The following is a 19,189-nucleotide window of genomic DNA, read 5'->3' on the forward strand; positions in this document are numbered from 1 at the left end:
TCTACAGCCAGAACTTCTGTGTCGGGTAATTTTACTACATGGTCGGTCTCACACAGCACATGCTCTGTCACAGCCGATTTCTCCACCTGCCCCAACCTGCAATGTCATCTATGTTCTTTAATCCTGGTGTTGATCAATCATCCAGTCATTCCAACATAAACTTTTCCGAATGTGCATGGTATGCGTTACATTCCTGGCATTGCAAGTGGGTCCCTTTTCTCCTTTGCGGATCTGAGACACTCTTTGATTTTCTTTGTCAGTTTGTAAATAGTCTGCCTGCCACGTTAGCGCAATATATGGCCGATTCTGTCTGTCACTCTGGGAATGTATGGCAGAAAAGCTGTAACCGACATTTCTTTTTCTGATTTCTTACATTGCTGAGTGTTTGGCTCTGTTATACTGCTAATATCACTTGTGGAGTACCCGTTGCTCCTGAGAGTATTTTCCAAGTGTTGTATTTCGCACCTGAGGTGCTGTGGCTCACATATTCATCTTGCCCGTGTTATGATCATCTTAATCATGTCTCTTTTCTGACTCGGGTGGTGATTTGATAGTTTGCGTAGCTATCGGTCCATGTGTGTCAGCTTTCGATACATGCTGTGTGCCAGGTTTTCACAATCCCTTGTGACCAGCACATCTAGAAATGGTAGTTTTTTGTCCTTCTCTTCTTCCATAGTAAATTTTATGTTGGCATGGAGACTGTTCGAAGTGTTTTAGGAAGTCACCAAGCTGTTCTTCATCATGGCTCCACACAACAAGGTATCATCACTGTATCTGTACCACACTTTAGGTTTACAAGGTGCCAAGTCCAGTGCCTGTCCTTCAAAGTGTTTCATGAAGAAGTTGGGCACCACTGGACTAAGAAGACTACCCATGGCGACATGTTCCAGCTGTTCATAGAAGTTGCCATTCCACGTGAAATAGCTCATGGCGAGACATGCATGGAAGAGCTTTGTGGTGTCTTGCAGGAAGACGGAACCGATGTGCTCCAGAGAGCCCCTGACTGGCACTTTTGTAAACAGAGAAACAACATCAAAGTTGACCAGGATATCGTTTGGTGCAAGTTTTAGTTTCTTCAGCTTCTCAATGAAATGTCCAGAGTCCTTAATGTATGAGTCAGTCTTCCCCATGTGCGACTGGAGCAGAGAGTCCAAGTATTTTGCCAGTTTATACGTTGGTGAGCCAGGAGTACTAACAACTGTTTTTCTTATGGATCTTAGGTAATCCATGTAGCCAAGGTGGTAGGGCTTCTGTGTTGCGCAGATTCCTCTGTATGTCTGTCGGCAGAGAAGACGTCTTGATTAACTGATTCGTATTCTGTGTGATACGCTGCATCGGATCTGGGCTTAATTTTCAGTACGCCGTCAGATCTAGTAGATCCCAGATCTTCTGCCCATAATCTTCGATCTTCATCATGACGGTCACATTACCCTCATTGGCAAGCAGTACCAATATACTCCTGTCAGCGTTAAGGTTCTTAATGGCTTGTACCTCTTCTTTCTTCAGGTTGCAAGCTAGTGGTTTTGCTCGGCGCAGTATCCTGGCTGTTTCAGTGTATATTTCCTCTGCTCTTTCACAAGGAAGGGTCCGAATTGCTGCTTTGGTATTAACAATGATGTCCTCCATAGGTATAGTTCTCGGGATGATAGCGAAACCAACACACACGGACTGATACCTGCATAAACTATCAAATCGCCACCTGAGCCAGAAAAGAGGCACGATTAAAATGCTCATAACGCAGACAAGGTGAATATGTGAGCCACAGCACCTCATACACGAAATACAACACTTGGAAAGTGTTCTGAGGAGCAATGGGTACTCCACAAGTGATATTAGAAGTATAACAGAGCCAAACACTCAGCGAAGTAAGAAATCAGAAAAAGAAATTTTGGGTACGGCCTTTCTGCCATACATTCCCAGAGTGATGGACAGAATCGGCCTTATATTATGCAAACACGGCATGAAGACTATTTACAGATCGACAAATAAAATCAAAGAGTGTTTCAGATCAGCAAAGGAGAAAAGGGACCCACTTGCAATGCCAGGAATATACCGCATACCATGCACATTCGGAAAAGTTTATGTTGGAATGACTGGACGATTGATCAACACCAGGATTAAAGAACATAAATGACATTGCAGATAGGGTCAGGTGGAGAAATCAGCTGTGGCAGAGCACGTGCTGTGTGAGACTGACCATGTAGTAACATTTCCCAACACGGAAATTTTGGCTGTAGAGAATAAATAACACACCTGCTTGTTCAGGGAAGCTGTAGAAATACACAAACATGAGAACAGCTTCAACAAGAAAGAGGAAAGCCTCAAGAAAAATGGATCTTGGCTTCCTGTGCTGCAGCGAATGACCATCGCAGGCAGCAAGACAACTGCACTGCAAATTACCACAGAGAAGTCCTCGGATGTTAGCATGCAAGGTAAATATAGTCTGTGGCTGTTTCAGAAGCAGCACGAAGTCATCAACCAACTTCTACCAATCACAGAGAGCCCTAGATAAAGTGTACAGTTAATCTGGTTTAAGAACACATTATAATTCACGCAATCCAAGCGGACTCTTCTCAGTACTGAGGTTCATGGGAGTGACGTAAAGGCATTTCCCATTAGTCTACATTCAGATGTAATGCACACTGATGCACACTAATGTGTGATCAAATTTCAAGAGTTCAGATGATAAGCGGTAGAGGGCTTTAGTCGTTGAAGCAGGTACTCTCTCGCAGTCTGTTTCGGTTTCAGATATTTTGCAAGCCGTTGTTCATTGTTCAGTAGCAGAGCTACACTACTGATATAAAATAAATGGATAAAATAGGGAAATTGACGATGTCTGGGATAATTCATCAATTATGCAAAGTTATCTGGATGAAATTGAAAGACATTGTGACACTAATACCAGATGCAGAAAATGGATTAAGTTACATCAAGAATATGTACTGGAGCTCTCAATGATAAAGACGTCAGAATACAAAATCTAGGACATTCTTCTTTACTTCACTTACACACATTTCTGCTCTAGTGCTATTAACTTAATGTGAATCTATTGCTTTATCTGGGTAAATACTCACACTTAAGGAAAAGACAGCGGCTCACGAATTTTCAGAGATTCCATTCTGTATGAAAAAGTCATTGGAAAATCTTAGGCCGCACTGAAACAAAGACCTTTAAAAGGAAACCATGACATGGCATTTCCTTACAAGATCATAGGTGATGGAAGCATTTGGCCTGATAGAAAATTTAATGGGACAGTGGAAAGCAACTGACTTATAAGAAAAAGATACCATATTTAACTATTGTCCAACTTTATCATGTGTGTATGTTGATTGTTTGACTGGAATACTCTCTTTCAAATTCTAAAGGTGGCAGGGGTAAAATACAGGGAGCGAAAGGCTATTTACAATTTGTACAGAAACCAGATGGCAGTTATAAGAGTCGAGGGGCACGAAAGGAAAGCACCGGTTGGGAAGGGAGTGAGACAGGGTTGTAGCCTGTCCCCAATGTTATTCAATCTGTATATTGAGCAAGCAGTAAAGGAAACAAAAGAAAAATTCGGAGTAGATATTAAAATTCATGGAGAAGAAGTAAAAACGTTGAGTTTCGCCGATGACATTGTAATTCTGTCAGAGACAGCAAAGGACTTGGAAGATCAGTTGAACAGAATGTACAGTGTCTTGAAAGGATATAAGATGAACATCAAGAAAAGCAAAACAAGGATAACGGAATGTAATCAAACTAAGTCGGGTGATGCTGAGGGAATTAGATTAGGAAATGAGACGCTTAAAGTAGTAAAGGAGTTTTGTTATTTGGGGAGCAAAATAACTGATGATGGTCGAAGTAGAGAGGATATAAAATGTAGACTGGCAATGGCAAGGAAAGCGTTTCTGAAGAAGAGAAATTTGTTAACATCAAGTATAGATTTAAGTGTCAGAAAGTCGTTTCTGAACGTATTTGTATGGAGTGTAGCCATGTATGGAAGTTAAACATGGACAATAAATAGCTAGGACAAGAAGAGAATAGAAGCTTTCGAAATGTGGTGCTACAGAAGAATGCTGAAGATTAGATGGGTAGATCACATAACTAATGAGGAGGTATTGAATAGAATTGGGGAGAAGAGGAGTTTGTGGCACAACTTGACAAGAAGAAGGGACTGGTTGGCAAGACATGTTCTGAGGCATCAAGGGATCACAAATTTAGCATTGGAGGGCAGCGTGGAGGGTAAAAATCGTAGAGGGAGACCAAGAGATGAATACACTAAGCAGATTCAGAAGGATGTAGGTTGCAGTAAGTACTGGGAGATGAAGAAGCTTGCACAGGATAGAGTAGCATGGAGAGCTGCATCAAACCAGTCTCAGGACTGAAGACAACAACAACACGTTGACTGTACTTTCGGTATAGCAAGTTATGAGGGGAGAACACTACATCAACCATTAGATGTCAGTGTGGATTGCACCGAAAACACTGTAAAACCACAGTGGATGACCCACTTAATTAGCAGATAATGTTCAGGCTAAAATTACCAGCTATTCTGTTAATGAACTGGTCACACAGACCTATCATATGAAGGAAAGTGTACCTGTTAATGATAAATTTTTTCTTACCCATATTTTTTCCATAAGTAATTCTGCTCACAGAAGATTACAACCAATGCTTCTCAAGTTCACAGCCTCAACATTTTATTTTTTGCAATTCCTACACTGTATTCCAAAATACTGGCCTTTTTTGTCTTTTGTCTTGCAATGTCCAACAGAGAAAAATAACAGAAACACACAGAAAATTCGTCTGGTCATGACGGAATTGTGCTATCAACTGAACAGCACACAGGCGCCACCTACTTTTCTAATCATGATCAGCATCTATTCGTCTGTGTCTAGAGATTTTTTCTGTGAACACTGTGTTAACAAGCTTCAATGCATGCTCATATGACTAATTATGACTAATTGTACGTTGAATGTTAGATATAAAAATGTGTGATTTGAAAACGCATGTCATATTTCCATCACTTGAACTCAGCCTTACTGTTGCTCCCATGTGCCACTGTGCCGAGTGGCAGCTTTGTTTGCGTGAATGCACAATATATGAATTGTTATAAAAGCATCCAAAAGAGCACAGTTTTTTTGAGTAATATTTCAGAAAGTGTAATTGGCAACATGTAGTCCTCCCTTTCCCTGTAGCACATTCATTTTTCCAGGTCAAAAACCAGTCCACATTAGGAGGCAAACATCAAATAAGTTAACCTAAAAACTGAAACAGGCTAAATCTGATTAAATGTTGAGGCTAAGGCTACAATGGATATACTATGATGAGTAGCTTCTACAATGCTGGACCTAAAAAGAATCAAATCAGCACCTGATGTCTATTACGTCCATTGTGCAAGTCACAATTTAAATTTCGTCCTTTAAGACGTTGTAGAGATTAATTGTGAAACAGTCCTGTTTTTTGAAGCAGCTGAGATCTATAAATATTTTCACTGCAACATACAAATATTTTCACCACAACATGTTATATTGGTAGGATTTAAAAAGTAAGTAAACTGAATGCATTGTGCTGGGAAGTATGATGGAATCGATGCACTTAAAAAATGTTATATTGTCTTAAAAATGAGAAATATAAAGAACAAAGTGTAGAAATAAGTCTTAAGCTGAATACAGCATCTTAAGAATGGCTCTATGTACTATCACAAATACCGGAACTACCACTGAAAGATCATTTGACGAGGCATTCAACATCTAGGAAAAACAGAGCCGTTGAGTGTCAGTTTCATAAAAGATAGTGCAAATAGTAAAGAAGCATTTTGATAACCTTTGTGAGGATGAGAGGCTCACAGAGCCAGTAACTAGATCTGATACTTTTTTACCCAATGAGTGATACCATTTATTCACAACTAAATATGCGGTTTCAAGGTGCCAAAGGTATTTTAAAAATGAAGCATTTAAGTTTACTATGACATTTCCTGATGTTGTTTCTCCACTACTGCCTGCACGTGATGCTGATAACAACTTCATTTAAAGTACAAAACTGGTGTACAGGACTTAGCACAGCTATGATTAGAAAAAAAAAGAAGGTGTACAACTTTGCTACCACCGTTCTCCGATAGGTGGCCACAACGCTAAGCAGCGGTCTAAAGAAACAGATCGCAGACGTCAGGCAGTTAGCTTGGACCTCGGTCAACATAACCTCATTCAAACATTAGTCGATTTGTATCTGCATCATATTGTTGTTCTTGATTGAAAATGTCAGTTTACGAGCCTAATTCTCGTCATTTGCGGGAGGTGTTACTGTTTTGTTTCAATATGAAGAGAACAGCGGCTGAGTCTCATCGAATGCTCTCAAGTACGTATGGTAAGTATGTTATTAGTGAAAGAATGTGTTGTGAGTGGTTTCAATGCTTCAAGAACGGTGATTTTAACATTGTAGACCGGCATAGTGGTGGAAGAGAGAATGTTTTCGAAGATGCAGAATTGGAGACATTGCTGAGTGAAGACTCGTGTCAAACTCAAGAAGAATTGGCACGATTAGTGGGAGTGACACAGCAAGCCATTTCAAAACGTCTCTCAAGGCTACGGGCATGATTCAGAAAGAAGGAACTTGGGTCCCGTGTGAGCTGAAACCAAGAGATGTTGAACAGCATTTGTGTGTTTGTGAACAGTTGCTTCAGAGGCAAAGATGGAAGGGATTTCTGCATCGCCTTTTGACCAGGGACGAAAAATGGATTCATTACGGTAACCCTAAATGCAAAAAATCATGGGTATATCCCGGCCATGCTTCCACGTCGATGGACAAACCGAATATTCACGGCTCCAAGATCATGCTCTGCACTTGTGGGACCAGCTCTGTGTCATGTACTATGAGGTGTTAAAACCAAGTGACACAATCACAGGTGCTCTTTATTGAATGCAATCAATGCGTTTGAGCAGAGCATTAAAAGACAAACGGCCGCAATACAGCTAGAAGCACGATAAAGTGATTTTGCAGCATGGCAACGCTAGACCCCACGTTGAAAAAGAGGTCAAAACGTACTTGGAAACGTTAAAATGGGAAGTCCTACCTCACCCGTCATATTCTCCAGACATTGCTCCCTCTGACTATCACCTGTTTAGATCAATGGTGCATGGCCTGACTGACCAACACTTCCGATCTCATTAAGAAGTCAGAAATTAGATCGATTCGTGGACCGCTTCAAAAGATGAACAGTTTTTTTGAACCAGGATTCGTACACTGCCCGAAAGATGGAGAAAGTAGTGGCCAGTGATGGAAAATACTTTGAATGTTACATGTGTAACCAATTTGTTTCATTAAAGCCTCAAATGTTGGGGAACAACGGTGTAAGAAAAGTTGTACATCTTGTAAACTGTTTTAAAAAAAATATCACTACTGGTACCCTCTCAGGTCAATAATTTTAAGATACATAACTATTTTAAAATTGTCGAATATGGGCAGTAATGCATGGTGTGATGTGGCAGAGGCCAAAGTGAATGTATTATCTGAAATTTGCATGCAGTTGGCAATGACAGCTATGGAGGTGTGCTTATAAGATGATGAGGAATGGGGGGAAACACAGTGGCAAGGAGCAGTGTATCATGTGATGGTCCTGACAATAGTGCCATTCTGCCACGTCTGCCTGTAGGACACACATCGGAGTGGACGTAGAACATTTAGGATTAATTTTCACATTAGTTTAGGTATGGCGAGCTTACTTATCTACTGTTGTGTTCACTATGGGAGGCAAAAAGCTGACACAACAAGTATTATGTTAAGATATGACAGTAATAGTTTTACAAGCATATAAATTCTGTCAGGCAGAGTCAGAAGGAGAAACATGTAAGTGGACACAGGGGCTGTAGTGACTTTGGTAAATGCACAAATGTGTGTGGACTTGGGCTCCCCTCCCCTCACACAGATTTCATGGAAGTTGGTGAGCTACAATAAACAGCAGATTTCAATCGTAGATCAGTTCTCCACTCCTGTCTTACAAATCTGTTGTTCACCCTCTCACCTTCCTTGTTGTGGAACATTCTCATACTACATGCCTGTTCGTGTTAGAAGCATTTAACACTTTTGATTTCTCCACTGCTGATGAAGTAAATTTAGTGTAAGATCAAGTTCTGTATCAGGAACTGGAGTCCCTTTTCTCTGAGTTTTTGTCTCTGTTTTCCCCTGGGCTCAGTTGTGCTACTAGTTTTCAGGCCCACATTGCCATGAAAGAGTTCGCCCGTCCTCATTTTTTTGGGGCACAGCAGGTGCCTGTCGCATTGCACGATTCTGCCAAGGCTGAATTAGACTGTTTGATGTCATTTGGCCTATTTCTTCCAGCAAATGGGCTACAGCACTGGTCATCGTTAAGGAGGCAACGGGTAAGCTTCACCTCCGCGACGAATTCAGTGTCACGATTAATGAACAGTCCGTGATATGTACACTCCTGGAAATTGAAATAAGAACACTGTGAATTCATTGTCCCAGGAAGGGGAAACTTTATTGACACATTCCTGGGGTCAGATACATCACATGATCACACTGACAGAACCACAGGCACATAGACACAGGCAACAGAGCATGCACAATGTCGGCACTAGTACAGTGTATATCCACCTTTCGCAGCAATGCAGGCTGCTATTCTCCCATGGAGACGATCATAGAGATGCTGGATGTAGTCCTGTGGAACGGCTTGCCATGTCATTTCCACCTGGCGCCTCAGTTGGACCAGCGTTCGTGCTGGACGTGCAGACCGCGTGAGACGACGCTTCATCCAGTCCCAAACATGCTCAATGGGGGACAGATCCGGAGATCTTGCTGGCCAGGGTAGTTGACTTACACCTTCTAGAGCACGTTGGGTGGCACGGGATACATGCGGACGTGCATTGTCCTGTTGGAACAGCAAGTTCCCTTGCCGGTCTAGGAATGGTAGAACGATGGGTTCGATGACGGTTTGGATGTACTGTGCACTATTCAGTGTCCCCTCGACGATCACCAGTGGTGTACGGCCAGTGTAGGAGATCGCTCCCCACACCATGATGCCGGGTGCTGGCCCTGTGTGCCTCGGTCGTATGCAGCCCTGATTGTGGCGCTCACCTGCACGGCGCCAAACACGCATACGACCATCATTGGCACCAAGGCAGAAGCGACTCTCATCGCTGAAGACGACACGTCTCCATTCGTCCCTCCATTCACGCCTGTCGCGACACCACTGGAGGCGGGCTGCACGATGTTGGGGCGTGAGCGGAAGACGGCCTAACGGTGTGCGGGACCGTAGCCCAGCTTCATGGAGACGGTTGCGAATGGTCCTCGCCGATACCCCAGGAGCAACAGTGTCCCTAATTTGCTGGGAAGTGGCGGTGCGGTCCCCTACGGCACTGCGTAGGATCCTACGGTCTTGGCGTGCATCCGTGCGTCGCTGCGGTCCGGTCCCAGGTCGACGGGCACGTGCACCTTCCGCCGACCACTGGCGACAACATCGATGTACTGTGGAGACCTCACGCCCCACGTGTTGAGCAATTCGGCGGTACGTCCACCCGGCCTCCCGCATGCCCACTATACGCCCACGCTCAAAGTCCGTCAATTGCACATACGGTTCACGTCCACGCTGTCGCGGCATGCTACCAGTGTTAAAGACTGCGATGGAGCTCCGTATGCCACGGCAAACTGGCTGACACTGACGGCGGCGGTGCACAAATTTTGCGCAGCTAGCGCCATTCGACGGCCAACACCGCGGTTCCTGGTGTGTCCGCTGTGCCGTGCGTGTGATCATTGCTTGTACAGCCCTCTCGCAGTGTCCGGAGAAAGTATGGTGGGTCTGACACACCGGTGTCAATGTGTTCTTTTTTCCATTTCCAGGAGTGTACATACCCCTTGCCCCACCTTGATGAGTTGCTCACAAAATTATCGGCCAGCCAGTACTTTTCCAAGATTGATTTGTCGGAAACTACTACCAGCTCCCCTTGGATAAGGCTACTAGGTGCCTTCTCATTGTCAATATACCTTTTGGCTTATACCAATATCAACACTTGCCTTTTGGTGTCACTAGCACACCCACAATTTTTCAGTGTTTTTAGAAGAGCTGACAGCGTCTGTGCCAGGCTGCATCAGTTAATTTGATGATATCACTGTTTTGGTTTCTTGCACTGAAGACCACCTTAACAATCTCCAATCATTGTTTTCTGCTTTGCAGTCTGTGTGTCTCAAGTGCAGTCGTTTTGACGTTACTCACATGGGGGTCAAGCCATTGGGTCACCATGTTGACACAACTGTGGCTTTGCCATGGCGGACCTCTGTTAACAAACTGCAGCCGTTTCTAGGTAAAGTTGCATACTACCATATGTTTTTGCCGCATGCATCCACTGTTACTCATCCCCTGCACACACTTTTGGGTAAAAACGTGCCTTTTTCTGGCCCCCACTTATGCCCAAGAATTTGCTTTGCTTAAATCTAAGCTTCAATCTTCCCCATGTCTGACCACTTTTCAGCGGGGTCAGCATCTCGTGTTGACTACAGATGCTTCTCAACACAATCTTCACATGGGGTTAGTGCACAAATATGCAGATGAGTCTGAATGACCTATCACTTATGCTTCTAAGACTTTAACTTCCATTCAGCGGCAGTATTCTCAGACTGAAAAGGAGGCTTTAGCGATTGTGTTTGCCCTCAAGAAATTTCATGTCTTCTTGTATGGTTCTAAGTTTCATTTAATCATGGATCACAAGCGGTTGGCTGATGTTTATCAGCCTTCCGCTTCAGTGCTGGTCACGGCAGCAAATTTTTTGCAGCGGTGGGCTTTCTTCCTCTCCCATTATCATTATTAGAGCCATTACCGGCTGACAGTGCAACATGCCAACACTGAAGCTTAATCTCTCCTTCCGATCTGGCCAGACCTGGTGTTCAATCAGGATGAGTTGCTCTGTTTCAGTTTAGATATTGAGAATCAGAACACAGTCGATGGTTTTCCCATCACTAGTGCCACGATAGCATCGGTCATTGCTGTGGATCCTGTGCTTAGTCGGGTCCTCTCTTTTGTGCAGCACAGTTGGCTGGAAAAACCGCCGGGCTGTGCGTCTGATACCTTGCATAATTACTTCTCCCTTTCTGTGTTTGGTGGGGTTCTTTTGTTAGCTATGGAACACGCTGCTCCCCAGGTTATGATTCCTGCTTCCTTAGGGCGTAATGTACTGTGATTTCTGCATGTCAGTCATTGAGAGACCTCTCACATCAAAGCTTTGTTCCACCAGCACGTGCACTGGTCAGGCATTGATGGGGACATTACACAGCTTGTTGCCATTTGTACTCACTGTGTTCAGCAACAGGTAGTCCCGTGGGTATCTTTCTTCCCATGGCCATGCCCCTGCATCCATGGGAGCGTCTACATATTGATTTTGTTGGGCCCTTCCTAAATCAGAATAGGCTCATTGTAGTGAACGCCTATTCCATGTTTCCCTACACTGCACACTGTCTGTCCACGTATGTGGCAGCCACTACTTCATCGCTGTCTAAGATTTTTGTAGTTGAGGGATTTTTGTATATGAATGTTACCAATAATGTCCCCCCATTTCTTTCTCAAGAATTTGCATCTTTTGTCAGGATTGTGGTGTTCGCATCTCACAGCTCCCCTGTTTCATCCTCAATGTAATGGTGAGGCAGAACACATGGTTTGGACATTTAAAACTCAGATGCGGAATTAAGTATCTGGCAAGTTTTCTGAAGGCACTTTAGACCATTTTTTGAGTTCATACTGTTTCATTCTAGTGGAGGACAAGAGCCCGGCACATCTGCCTGCTTCCACAGGGACACTGACCACAGACCATCCTTCACCTGCTGCATCCCAAGCCACATCCGCTGGCATCGACAGATCTTTGATGGTTCTGGCCCAGATCTTCGATGGTTCTGGCCGGGCGTGCCTGTCTGGGCCCATAGTTTCGGCCGCCAGGCACACTGAGTTCCCACCATCATTGAGTATCACGGGGGTCATCATCTGTCTGTAAGCCGCACTCCAGGCAGGTGGATGTATCATCACTTTGAGCAGCTGCAGCCGCACATGGCAGGGTCTGTTCTGCAGAGCCCACCACCTCCTCCACCCCCTGCCGATCCAGGTCACGCTACAGCAGGGGTTGCTGTCTGGCATATCACTGTCTGGAGTTCCTGCTTGTGCCCCACTCCTCGACCACCGTCGCTGGTGCAGCCCCTGCAGTAACTGACACCATAGCCGCCACCACTTCCATTGTTGGGTCTTGTGCAGCCTTCATCTCCAATGCCCCCACTGATGACACCTCCGGCACCAACAGCTGACCTCGACAAGGATGTCGCTATGGAGATGCCATCCCTGACCCTGCCCTATGGCCTCTCATGAAAAAGGGGGATGGCACGCCAAACCATCTCCTCATCATTTCCGTCCCTACTTGCTGGTGCCTTCGTGCAGCATGCTACAGCAGCTGCCATCATCGGGCAATGAAATGGGCATCAACGCTGTCATTGGTGTTTACTGTGACTCATAATCTCAATCCCTTGTGAGATCAATGCTTTTTTCCACAGTACCAGTGCTTTTAGGTATCAGTGCTTCTTCAGTACAACTGCTTTTTTTTGGTACCAGTGTTTACAGTTCACAGGCCTGCTTACAGAGGCCACCTGGATTGGTGCCCTGGTGAGCTGTGATGGAAACAGTATTATTTAAGTGATCACAAATAAGTTCTTGGCCTACTCTGTACCGTGTATTACTGCTGTCCAGTCAGAGTGTTTAGTTAGCCACAACCGTATCTTACATGTTGCTCTATAGAGTAATATGTTCTATAAATCATTTTTGTTCTTGCTATAGCAACACTAATCCTCCATGAGAAACAAAATGTGTGTGTGTGTCTATATATATAAAGAATGTTATATCCTAGCCAGTAATGCCACCCGAGCCCGCCGCCACAAGGTTGGCAGCATCAAAGTCCGGACGCCGTCCGCATAAGCAGCGCCAGCGATACAGGAAATCGCCGCAAGTCTGCGCGCGCCACCGCTGGCTTCTGGCTTCTTAAGCGCTGGAGTCGCGAGCGCTAGGACAGTTCTGTATTCGCCGCTCAGTTGTATACTCGCCACCGAATTGTGTACTTGCTAGTCAGTTGCGTGCTCATCGCAGCAGAGTTGTTGTTTGTCGTCAGCCGACGCTGACCTAGCCGCTCCGACTCGAACTAGACAGATCTCTGTAGACACGGAGTTCACTATTGTGTTTCTGTATCTTCATCAATAAAGATAAGTACCGACTTTTATTTAATCAGAGTGTTTGGGTTTTCATCTTTCTGTTCACTGTTCCAGCGGACCGGTCGGCCCGCTATTAAAAGTGTGGCGGTGACTTCGTAAGCCGTTTCTACAGCGAAGTGTTTGTCGCTACGAACACCGCCACAAAACTGGCAACGAGGACTTCCGAACTCGTGTGCAGGGCTGGTTCAACTTGTTTCTGGTTATACTAATTATAGCGATAAAATTTTGGGGGCTGGTTTAATTTGTGTTCACTATGTCTGCCGACTTACAACAGTTGATCTTGTTACAGAGTCAGCAAATACAAAGTCTGGTGGAAGCAATCGCCAAGCAAGCGGCTAATCCACCAACACAAAAGGAACAAGCACAGGCAGCACCACCTTTCCGTGCTTTTGATGCATCACGAGAAGAATGGCGAGAGTATTTCGCGCAGTTGCAGGCGCACATGACAGTCTACAAAATCACAGGTACTGAGCGGCAGCTTTATTTAATTTCCACTGCAGGCGTGGAAATCTATCGACTACTTTGTAAGTTGTTCCCGGAATCCAAGCCAGAAGCTTTAGACTATGACGTTGTTGTTAACAAGCTTGCTGAGTATTTCGAGTCGCGAGTTCATGTGGCAGCAGCCAGATTCAAGTTCTTCAGATTAAAGAAACTGCCACATCAATCTAATAAACAGTGGTTAACAGATTTACGGGGCCTCACCCGTCAGTGCCGATTTAATTGTGTGTGTGGAGCTTCCTACAGTGATGTCATGTTCCGAGACGCTATTACTCAAAACATTGCAGATTCTCGTATTCGTGCTGCTATCTTAAAGTTGCCTGACCCGTCATTAGAGACTGTGATGAACATCATTGAAGCCCAAGATACTGTTGACTACGCTGAGTGTGAGTTAGATCAGCCATGTATTTCTCAAATTGCCTGTGCTAAGCAAGTTCTGTCACGCCCGCGGCCCCACCGGCAGAGTCAGACTGTAAACACTAGCCGGCCGCGTCATGTTAAACACATTCGTCAGCCGCGTGTGCAAAATGATAGAGTTAAGTCTTGCCCTAAGTGTGTTCTTGCTCATCCTCGTGAACGTTGCCCGTTGAGAAACGCGGTTTGTCACTTTTGTCAAAGGAAAGGACACATCCAGACTGTTTGTTTGCATAAACGCAAGAACAATTCTAGTGCTGCCCAGCCCATGGATATTCATGTTCTTCAAAGCCAGCCCGCCCAGAAGGTCGCGTTTAAAGACTCTTCCACGGTTCGTGTGGGTAATAAACTTGTTCGCAATAAGCCACCCACCCAGCCCTCTGCTATGCGACCCAAGCGTAATTCAAACGCTGTAAAAAGTAATGTACAGACTGCAAGTGAAGCGGGAGTTGTTGTTCCACCTGCCCAACCCACGAGTTGTCGTAAGCAGCGAACACGTGCTAAACGCGCTGATTTTGTGTCTTCCGCCTCCACTGCACTGATCCAGAGACAGTGTAATAAACTATTTGTGAAACTACGCATCCAGGATAAGACCTTCAATTTTCAATTAGACACTGGTGCGTCTGTGACTCTCATAAATAGTGCTACGTATGCGGCTATCGGCCGCCCTAAACTTTCAGCGGCAAAACATTCTTTGGCTACTTATAGTGGAGAACAAATTCCTGTGTTAGGTGTATGTAGCGTGCCAGCCACATTCCGTGGCAATACAAAAACAGTTTCATTCACAGTGCTCCACGCTACAGACAGTGTAAACATTTTCGGATTAGACTGTTTTGACTTGTTTGGCCTGTCTATCCAAGACAATGTGTTGCAAATTAATTCTGTTGTTGTTCCTCAAGACAGCATAACCGATTTGTGTAAACGACAGTGACATATTTAAAGACGAACTAGGTTGTGCTGCGAACTTTGCCGCTCATATTACGTTAAAAGATAATGCTCAGCCTCGATTTTTTCGTGCTCGTCCAGTGCCTCACGCCCTCCGGGCACCTGTAGAAGATGAACTTCGTCGTTGGCAAAACAACGGTGTTATTCAACCCGTTTCATCGAGCCAGTGGGCTTCTCCCTTAGTTATTATAAAGAAACCGTCTGGCAAGTTACGTTTGTGTGCTGATTTTAAGTCGACAGTTAATCCTCAGACTGTCATTGATTCTTTTCCTTTGCCTAGACCGGACGAGCTGATGGATAAGTTAGGGGAAGCTCGTTTCTTTTCCAAAATTGATCTCCGTGAAGCATATTTGCAACTGCCCCTCGACGAGCAATCCCAACAGTATTTTGTCATAAACACGTCGTTGGGGTTGTTCCGTTTTCTGCGTTTGCCTTTTGGTTGTGCGTCAGCTCCAGCTGTTTTTCAGCGTTTTTTGTCACAACTTCTGGCTAATGTGCCATCGTGTTGCAACTATTTAGAAGATATTGTTGTGTCCGGTCGGACGCCTGCTGAACATTTCCGTAATTTGGAGTGTTTGTTTAAAGTGTTGTCTCAGGCAGGCCTACGTTGCAACATCGATAAATGTTCATTTTTCCTTACGGAGATGGAGTATCTGGGACATGTTATTAATGCTCAAGGCATTCATCCCTCCCAGTCACATTTAGCAGCTATTCGTGATTTGCCCTCCCCTCGCAATCTGCATGAATTGCAAGCAGTTCTTGGCAAATTGACGTATTATATTAGGTTTATACCTAATGCATCACAGATTGCTGCACCGTTGCATCGTCTCCGCCGTAAGAATGTTCCGTTTGTGTGGTCAGCTGATTGCCAATCAGCCTTTCAGCAGCTTAAAGAGGCTTTATTGAATGATCGTTGTCTGGTCCATTACGACCCTAACAAGCCTCTGGTGTTAGCTTGTGATGCCTCTTCTTTCGGCCTCGGTGCTGTGTTGTCTCACTGAGTCGGTAACACCGAACGTCCTATTGCGTTCGCATCTAAATTGCTAAACGAAGCTCAGTGTAATTATAGCCAATTGGACAAGGAAACGTTGGCTATTGTGTTCGGTGTCACAAAATTCCATCACTACCTCTATGGTAGACCATTCTCTTTAGTAACAGATCACAAGCCCCTGACGTCACTGTTTCATCCGTCTAAACCAGTTCCTCAGCGGACAGCTCAGAGACTGCAACGTTGGGCTCTTTTGTTATCACAATACCAGTATGAGATACTGTATCGCCCTACAGCTCAGCATGCAAACGCTGACGCGCTTTCTAGATTGCTGATTGCTGCGGATGATGTCTTCGATTCCTCTGACGACTCTTGCCATCAGATTGACGCCGATGAGCATCAATCCCTCCGGGATTTTCCGATTGATTATCGTCAGGTGGCACGTGAGACAGGTACGGATCCTCATCTGAGTTTACTATTACGTTTTGTTCAACGTGGTTGGCCGTCCAAGGCAAAGGACATATCGGACCCTGTGGTTCGTCGCTATTATCCGCAACGTCATCTGTTGTCTGTTTTGCACGGAGTTTTGCTGTTACGCACCGAGAATGACCAGCTTCGTGTAGTGGTTCCCCAAGTGCTCCAATCCAAGGTCCTCGACTTGTTGCATCAAGGTCATTGGGGAGTGGTCCGCACCAAGCAGCTTGCCCGCCGTCATTGTACATGGATCGGCATTGATAAGCAGATTACGCAGATGTCTACAGATTGTTCGACGTGTGCCGAACACCAAGCTGCTCCGCCTCAACGCTATTTTGAGTGGGCACGCCCTGCTGGTCCCTGGCAGCGAGTACATATTGATTTCGCTGGTCCATATTGGAGTTCTCGTTGGCTCATCGTGATAGATGCATTTAGTACTTTTCCGTTTGTTGTGCCCATGCAGTCTACAACGTCTGCACAAACTATACAGGCGTTGACTTCAATTTTTTGTATTGAGGGTCTTCCAGAAGTTTTAGTGTCTGACAATGGTCCACAATTTACCTCTGCTGAATTTGAAAGTTTTTGTTCTGCCAATGGCATTCGCCATGTTCTTACTCCGCCGTTCCACCCTCAATCGAATGGTGCAGCGGAACGTTTTGTACGCACATTCAAGGATCATATGGACCGCCTTCGTGCTACGCACTCTCGTCAGCAGGCCCTCATCACGTTCCTGTCGTCGTACCGGACCACGCCACGCGACGGCCCTTCGCCTGCGGAGCTTCTCCACGGCCGTCGTCATCGCCCCCTACTACGGTTGTTGCACCCCCCGGATCGACCCGCCGCTTCTGAGCGTCGCACGCGTTTTCAGCGCAACGACGCCGTTTTTTTCAGAGTTTATCACGGTCGCCGTCGTTGGGAACGTGGTACCGTGATAAGTGTCCAGGGTCGCGGTTTTTATACTGTTCAAGGTGCTACTGGGGTGCACAGGAGGCATCAGAACCAGTTGCGCCGCGCTGGCCGCCCTGATTCTGCCGCTCGTTCTTTGTCCACAGATTTGGTCCGCGGCGGGTTCCAGCCGCGCCTTCCGACTTCGCTGCCGCCCCCAGGGCAGCAGCAGCAGCCGTCGCCGCTACCACGCCGACAGCCCATCCCGTTGATGCCTCCCGCGCAGCTTCATCCGGGAGCGCCCCAGGTGGTCGCTCCGGCGCCTGCGGTCCCTCTTCAGTCGCCACCGCCTTCGGAGCTGATGGACGTCGACCCCTCAGCCGGGCCGCCTTCCCAAGCGGTGGCTGTGCAGCCTGTCCTGCAGCCGCTTTCCTTGGGCTCCCCCAAGGAGTCTGACACCGCAGCGCCTTGTCCGGCGCCCACTCAGCAGCCGTCGACGCAGCGTCAGGAGACGCTGCCTCTCTTCGTGGGTCCCGACGCCCCGTCGCGTCCAGTACCAGAAGCTGCGCCCGTGGTCACAGGCGTGCACCCTCACCTCGGTTTTCAGTCGGTGTTTCCCGAGGCCCCGTGCAGCCAATGCTGGGGTGCGGACCGGGGACTGCCACCGACAACAGTCTCCGCCCCGGTCTCGTACGCTACGCCTGCGGCCAGACCCCTCCCCCGCCGTCGACGCTCACCACGTCATTATTCAACGACGATGCGGCGATTTGGGGGGGAGGAGTGTTATATCCTAGCCAGTAATGCCACCCGAGCCCGCTGCCAAAAGGTTGGCAGCATCAAAGTCCGGACGCCGTCCGCATAAGCAGCGCCAGCGATACAGGAAATCGCCGCAAGTCTGCGCGCGCCACCGCTGGCTTCTGGCTTCTTAAGCGCTGGAGTCGCGAGCGCTAGGACAGTTCTGTATTCGCCGCTCAGTTGTATACTCGCCACCGAATTGTGTACTTGCTAGTCAGTTGTGTGCTCATCGCAGCAGAGTTGTTGTTTGTCGTCAGCCGACGCTGACCTAGCCGCTCCGACTCGAACTAGACAGATCTCTGTAGACACGGAGTTCACTATTGTGTTTCTGTATCTTCATCAATAAAGATAAGTACCGACTTTTATTTAATCAGAGTGTTTGGGTTTTCATCTTTCTGTTCACTGTTCCAGCGGACCGGTCGGCCCGCTATTAAAAGTGTGGCGGTGACTTCGTAAGCCGTTTCTACAGCGAAGTGTTTGTCGCTACGAACACCGCCACAAAAAAGAATATTTACACTTTCCCCTGAAATGTTGTTTTAGTTTCAAAACTGACAGGTGTTTCTGTTGCACCCTGCACTATTAAGAGCACATCCACTTAGATCTTACACTGTTTTGATATTGGTTTCCAGTGCACAACTTTTTAGTCCAATGTCTTGTTAGATTTCATCTTTATGTCATCCTTGCAAACTATGCCTCCTAATGGAAAAGCATCGACTACGAACTGACTGACTGTTCAGAAAATAGGGATGTGGATGCACTAAATGGGATTCTGTTTCCAGGAACAAAGGAAAATTTATTCTTTCAATCAAAATTGCTGATCTGACTAAACAGTTGAGAACCATTTTAAAAGGGCCTAAAATATGCTTATCTATAAATGGAAGACCAAATCATGGTAATAACGGATTCCAGATCAACACTTGCTCTCCTGAAGCACATACACAGTGGATGGAACAATCATCCCAT

The 19,189-nt window shown here is 46.0% G+C and overlaps 1 protein-coding gene across 1 annotated transcript in view; it reads right to left on the reverse strand.

Annotated features, from left to right (window-relative positions):
- The window catches only part of LOC124556202, a 352,070-nt gene that overhangs the window by 144,139 nt on the left and 188,742 nt on the right, over positions 1 to 19,189 (reverse strand). The window contains exon 8 of the mRNA XM_047130193.1: positions 17,559 to 17,994. Within this exon, the coding sequence (XP_046986149.1) occupies positions 17,559 to 17,994 (436 nt within the window). The remainder of the gene's footprint in view (positions 1 to 17,558; positions 17,995 to 19,189) is intronic.

The sequence above is a fragment of the Schistocerca americana genome, chromosome X (genome assembly GCF_021461395.2).
Source record: "Schistocerca americana isolate TAMUIC-IGC-003095 chromosome X, iqSchAmer2.1, whole genome shotgun sequence".
In the NCBI taxonomy this organism is placed as follows: Eukaryota; Metazoa; Arthropoda; class Insecta; order Orthoptera; family Acrididae; genus Schistocerca; species Schistocerca americana.